General features: G+C 53.2%; 1 protein-coding gene across 8 annotated transcripts in view; it reads right to left on the minus strand.

Annotated features, from left to right (window-relative positions):
• Positions 1 to 3,633, minus strand: part of SEPTIN8 (septin 8) — a 26,519-nt gene extending 22,886 nt beyond the window's left edge. For 3 of the 8 annotated variants that reach the window (XM_030869658.3, XM_060296211.2, XM_060296213.2), the window contains exons 1-2: positions 3,471 to 3,633; positions 2,799 to 2,921 (exon numbers count right to left, since the gene is read on the minus strand). In XM_030869658.3, coding sequence (XP_030725518.1) covers positions 2,799 to 2,921; positions 3,471 to 3,500 — 153 coding nt within the window. In that variant the 5' untranslated portion in view covers positions 3,501 to 3,633. The remainder of the gene's footprint in view (positions 1 to 2,798; positions 2,922 to 3,470) is intronic. The other 5 variants (XM_030869664.3, XM_060296212.2, XM_030869660.3 and 2 more) reach the window with 3 other exon arrangements.
• Between the last annotated feature and the right edge of the window lie 2,934 nt (positions 3,634 to 6,567).

The following is a 6,567-nucleotide window of genomic DNA, read 5'->3' on the forward strand; positions in this document are numbered from 1 at the left end:
CATCGTTGGCATTGCGGTCAGTCTCCTTCATGCCACCTTCTCTGTTCCTACTCTGCTCAGTCCCTTTTCATGTGCTCCCTTGGATCACCAATGCCTCCCCATCAGTCTCCCGGCTCTGACCCATTCCAGTCCAGATCCCAGGCAGACCTTTCTAAAGTGAGCACCCAGAGCATGGTATGATGCCCATGAGGGGGACAGGGCAGGGCAGACCCACCTCCCAAGGGGAGGGGGTGGAGCTGCAGCTTTGCAGGTTGGCGCTCGCTTAAGACCCCTCCATACCACCAGGCACTGAGAGCTGCACAGATGTACCTTGCTCAGCTCCTACTTCTCCTTCAGAACAGCTCAACAAGGAGGTTACTGGTCATTTTTACAGGACAGGGAGACACCACTCTGTGACAGGCCCACTGGGCTGCCTCCCACATTCCTTCCCACCAGCTCTTGCCTCAGGGACGGAGTAGGCACTCCCTGGATAGCCTGCTTCTTGGGGAAGTGTCAAGATTACAGGGGTGACAACGGAAGTGACAGATGGTGCTGGGGATAAAGCGGAGATGGGGGTGGGGGGGAGCGATGGGCTGGGAGGAGTGCCAGGCGCGAGGCTGCCATGCTGCACGCTTCTTCCCTCTCCCCCTCAGATCTCCACTTTCCCTGGGCCCTCAGTCCTCCCTCGCTATAGAGTTCGAACTCTGCCCCATGAGATTCTGACAGGAAAAACACAGGAGATGGCCCCTGGGGCAGACAAAGAGTAAAGCCCAGAGTCTGGGACCAATTAAGGAGGAGGGGCAGAGCAAGAATGGACAGGAGTCTGGCTGCCCAAGGAGGGCAAGAGGCAACAGACTCCCCAGAGGGCTGTCCCAGACATGCACATCCTAGGAGATTTCGACCGTAACCCCATGGCTGATCTAGGATTGAGCAAGGCCCAGCCAAAATGTAAAGGTTGCTGACCCTGCAGTCTTTATATCATGCTACATGGAGAATAGGAACACAGCACACACTGACCTCAAAGTACCATTCCACATGCTCATCTAAGCTCCAGGCTGGGACAGTTCCCAGGCCCTCCTGGGCTGGTCTGACCACCGAGCTAGCCTGAGGGGCAGCGTCAACCTGCCACAGCTCAACCAGATTATAGCCTCATGGCCACTTAACACCCAGTTCAACCTTGCAGCAAGTGAGACACCTAACATATCTCCAAACATGCCATAGATTGCAGTTATCTTCCACAAACTCTTTGAAGAATATCAGTATGGTTATTGCCACTTTATAGCAAGATAAAGGAAGAAATGATTTCCCCAGGATGACAAGGCAGGAGAGGAGAATGGAGTCCAACTCCTAAATTCAGGCCAAACCCAACCCAAGGTCTCCACCCAAATTCAACCGTGTCCATGTCCTCCCAGGAGGCTGACAACTCAGAGTGTGAAGGGTGTGGAAGGTGTCCATCCATCCAGCTTAACCTGGCACAGTAACCAAGGCCCCTGAGCTCAGGCTGTACATCCTCATTTGAGTCAATCCTCTCTCTGTGCCTCGGCCCACCATGTCAATAATACCTGAAATCCTTGCAGATATGGTTTAAGAGCAAACACAGGAATCTGAGGGGAAGAGCCTTTCCAGCCCAATGCCTGCCACTGCAGCTAGGCCTCTCAGCTCAGCCTCTGAGGATAATCTCCGGACGATGGGAGCCCCTAGGGAGGGTACCGTGTAATGGAGCAAGCTCATTCTCTGCTGCCTTCTTACACACAGGGCCAGTCTTCACATCCACATGGGCACTAAGTAACATGTATTATTTATTGTGTCTTTACCATGTGCCAGACACTGCTCTAAGCACCTCGCCTGGATACTCTCATTAAATCCTTCCAATAACCCTATGAGGGAGGTAGTATTTTTATTCCATTATACAGATGAGAACACTGAGGGGTTAAACAACTTGCCCAGGGTCACAAGGCCAACAAGCAGTAATCTAGGATTCACATCAGGCAGTCTGTTTCTAGTTACTCTACATACTGCTCCCACCTGCAAGACCAACTGTTAGAGTAACCTCTGGCCACAGACAGACAAGACCCAGACATAACTTTCTGGTCAGCTGGGCACAGAAAATGCACACAGGCACGCGGGCAGAGATGTACAAACACACACAGCTCTCTTGGCCTCCAGCTAACCAGCAGGTCTGTTGGGATGCATGCACAGCCCTCCTGGGGTACATAAATTCCCATTTACAGCGCAGGGGTAGGGTGAATCTCTGATTTGCCCAACCTCTGAATCTGCTCCTCCTGTATTTAAACTTACTGAACTGACTCGCAGGCCCCTCTCCAATGAGAATAAAACACCCAAGTCTAAAAATTATGAAACCAAGAGTTCCTGCTTCAATTACGCATATTTCCAAAGTAGACCAACATTTTTAGATTAAAGAGAAAATTTACATATATAAGTTCAGATGACAATATTTATAGCATTAATTACATAAGTCCAGAATCCCTTATTTAGCCCCAGAACCAATTCCTTATCAGTCACATATTTAGCATTTCCCCACTACCCCCAACATCCCTGGGCCCTCCCTCCCCCTTACCACCAACCAGGGCCTCACATGCTGGCAAGAGGACACAGCTTCCTTCACTGTCACAGCCCAACCTCCCAGACACACCCAAATCCAGCCTTAGACATCAGGGGACATGCAGACACAATCCCCAAAAGGCCCCTCTCCCCCGCGTGAATTATGAAAGCCTTTGGGAAGTTGGCTATTGGCTGGCTCAGGCCCAGAGAGACCTGTACAGGGATCACCAGAGACGTTAGCCCTCCACAAGGCATACCTGGACTGGGGCCCAAACATCCACTGGGCTGAATCTGGAATCCCTCCAGTTCCTGGGGAATGGCTGCTTCAGACCCGACCACTGAGGCCAGAGCTGCCTGGAATCGCACCCAGGATCCGGGAGCTTGGGTGGGGGGGTGGGGGGTGGAGCGGGAAGGAGAAGAAGGCCGTGGTCTTCAGGACCCAGGTCTGCAACTGCCCTGGGTTCATTTGAGGGACTCCCTAGGATCCCTAGGGCTTCATCCTCACCGGCTGTACCCATCCAACAGCACCTGCGCGGCTAGGAATCTCCCCAGCCGTGCAGAAACACTAGGGAGAAGTGGGTCCGGAGTATCCTGGATCCTCCCCTCTGGCCCCCGGGGCCCCAGTCTGTCCTCAGACCTGGCCAGGACCAGGCGGGTATTTATCTGCTCCTCTCCGCGAAAGAGGTCTGCTCTTCTTCGCCCAAGGGGGGCGACCCCGCCAGCCTCCCGGCAAGGCGCCCCCGCCCGACGCCCTGGGACCCGGGACTAGCGCTGCGAAGAGCCCGCTCCGGTGTCCCCCGTCGCGCCCGGCGTCGAGGCCCGGCCGCGCGGCGCTGACAGTCCGGCTCGCGACCCCAGCCAGCTGCAGGGCGGCCCCCTCCCCGCGTCCAGCGCCTCCCGCGCGCGCCGCGGCCCAACAGGGCCCTCACCGAGAAGCGTTCCAGGTCAGTGGCCGCCATGGCGAGCTCCGCACCGGGCGGGCGAGCCGGGGCGAGCACCCGGGCCGCGATGGGGACAAGCCGGCTGCGGGACGCGCTCCGCCCGGGCGGCTGCGGCTGAATGGATCCAATATGGCCACTTCCTGGAAACTCCCCTTGGCGGCGGCGGCGGCGGCGGCGGGAGAAGCCGCGGAGCCGCCCCCGCCCCCGCCCGCGGGACCGGCCTCTCCGCCCGGCCCGGCCACGAGCGCAGCCGGAGCCCCTCCGCTAGGATGACCGGGGGTCTCCGCTGCGAGGCGGGAGGTGCCGGCTGCGGGGACTGCTGGGACTTGTAGTCCCCGAGTTGGGGGACCGGGAGGGCAGTGCCCGAGGGGCCGGGGCCGGTGCCTGCCGGCTTGCCGCGTGTCCCTGGGACGCTGGGGCCAAGCCCAGGAGGGAGTGTCCCGCTCCCGCGCGCTAGGAAGTCCGCTCCGTGCGGAGGAGATTGGAGTGCTGCGTGCGCCCTTGGGGTCTCCCCCACCAAGCCGCCTCCACCCGGTCGGAGCTTGTAAATGCACTGGGATCACCCGCCAGAATGTCGACGGACTGCATGCGGCCGGTCGGGTCCAGGAGAGGCTGCCTCAGCCTCGGGTGACCGTACCCCGGGCCCCACCTGATGCTCTGGTCCGAGCCAGGGCGGCACCCAGGGCGGGACCCGCGCGTCCGGCCGGGCGACCTTCCCGGGCCAGGGACCAGCCTTTGGCTTCTTGCGCAACAAATGCTCAGGATGCGAAGTTCAGGCTCGGGATTCGTGCAGTAGAAGCCGAGCTCGACAGTCAAGACATCAGATTGCAAGTGACCGTCACCCTGCCTGCCCCCAAGGGTTTGGGGCGATGTCTTAATGGAGTCTGGGCACTGTGCATAGAAGACTACGGCTCCCAATGCATGCACATTCCCTCTGCTAATCTCACTACTCAAAACGTGCACAAAACTTAGGAAACGAATACCTCTGCCCAAGCCAAAGGCCTCAGGGGGCTCTAGTCCTTTTCACTGACTATATCAAATCCAGCCCCAAATCCTCTGAAACCCTCTTTTTCTTTCCCCTCCTTCTGCCTTTCTCTCTGAAACAACCCAGCCTATCCCTCTGACTCAGGAAATTGTCCTGGCTGAAGTTGCCCATAGACCATATCTGGACTTGGCACACCTAGCTTTTCACCTTGAAGTGGGTTCCCCCCCTTCTCTCCAGGGCAAACACTCACTAAGGTGAACTGACATCCCACTGGTCCTTTCTCACTCAGTGTGTTCACTTTGCTCCTCCCTATCGTGGTGTTTCACACATTGTACTGTAGTTATCTACAAGAAATGGGCGAAGATGTGGTTAACGGAGCTGAGCCTACGGCAGACCGCCTGGGTTAGAACCCTGCCTCCATCCCTTGCTAACTTTTTAACCTTAGGCAATTTACTTACCTGTGCCTCCCTTTCCTCATCCCAAAATTGAGAATAATTATAGTACCTCTGCCACAGGATTAAACACAATAAAATAAGCAAAAGGCTTTAAACTATACTTGAAATAAAATGCTTAATAAAATCTCCCTCTCTAGACTACAAAGGCCCCAATGTCAGAACCCAGAGAGAGGGAGAGAGAGTGTATGTGTGTGGTCAATCAATGTTGAGTTGATTGTCCTAGACCAGATCTGCTGTTTCCTTTTTCTTTCCCATAACTGGCAAGAAATCTGTCCCAACTACCATTTTCTGCATCACAACTCTCTTGGATCTGCCCTAAATTATCTTTAAAATGGTCTTTTCCCCCTAGTTGGACATATTTCAAAATGATCTACTTCTAGCAGCCCCAGCTGCTGGCTGTGAGAAGGAAAAGCCCAGATTACAGCAGACTTCCTTCTCTTTGGATATGTTCACTCTACTAGGAAAATTTACATCTACTCCTGAAACCCCAAATTTCTTTTTCTTTCTTCCTCTTCTCCATCTCCATCTCCTTCCTGTTCCTCTTCTTCTTCTTCCTCCTCCCCTTCTTCTCCTCTTCTTCTCCCTCTCCCTCTCCTTCTTCTTCCTCTTCTCCACCTCTCTGCCCCCATCTTCTCCAATGCTGCTGCTGGTCAGAATTACTGAAGTAGGGAGAGTTACCTGTGGGGACACAAAGGTGAATACAACAATCATTTCTCACAGGAGGCAAAGTGTTATTTCTCGTGGCAGCATTTCCTAGTGTTCCTTATACACCTAGGAGGACTTCATAGCTGTTACACACACACACAGTGGTCCCATAGTTAGATAACTGTATTATGGAAGACTTAGTTCCATACAGGAAAAGGTTTCTGTAGAAGTTCTCAGAGCTTTTGTTAAGGTAATATGCATTGTCACTGTCTGAGAGGTAAAGGGAATATGCAGCCTTCCTCAAACTTAGTTGACCGCTCCCCTGCCCGCACCCCACATACACACCTAGCATCACACTGAAACTGAACTGGACAGGCCTCACTGTTGCTTGTCTTTTACTTTTGTTTATAGTTTCTTTTGTCATGCAAAAGTTCAAAATGTTGATGTTGTAAAGTTTACCTGTTATTTCCTTTATGGTTTTCACCATAAAATGTCCTTTTAAAAAATCCTTCGCTGTCTCAGATTCATAAAGATATTCTCTTTGTATCTTCTTATAAAACATTAAAAAATGTTTTTCACGTTTAGGCCCATCAGTGATCTGTTTATGTGCATGCCAAACCAATTGTTTCGTCATCACTGATATACAATGCGAATAGTATCAGAGGCTAAATTTCTATGCGTGTGTGTGTGTGTGTGTGTGTGTGTGTGTGTGTGTGTGTGTGTGTAGGTCTGTGGCTCAGTTAGGATAAGATTTAGTTGCTTCTACAAGATAGAAGCTTCTTTCTTTCGCACATTATCCAGATAGGCAGTCTCGGTGATGTGACATTGTGTCCACACCTCCTATGTTGCTTTGCTTTGAAAAGCCCTGACCTCATGGTCCCATGTGGTGAAATCAGCATTCCAGACAGCAGGAGGGAATGAAGGTAATAAAAAGAAAATGAGCAAACACTCTCAGATGGTTCCAGAAACTGCCACATGGCACGTCTGCTTATATCCTATT

Source organism: Globicephala melas, chromosome 3, assembly GCF_963455315.2.
Source record: "Globicephala melas chromosome 3, mGloMel1.2, whole genome shotgun sequence".
NCBI lineage: Eukaryota > Metazoa > Chordata > Mammalia > Artiodactyla > Delphinidae > Globicephala > Globicephala melas.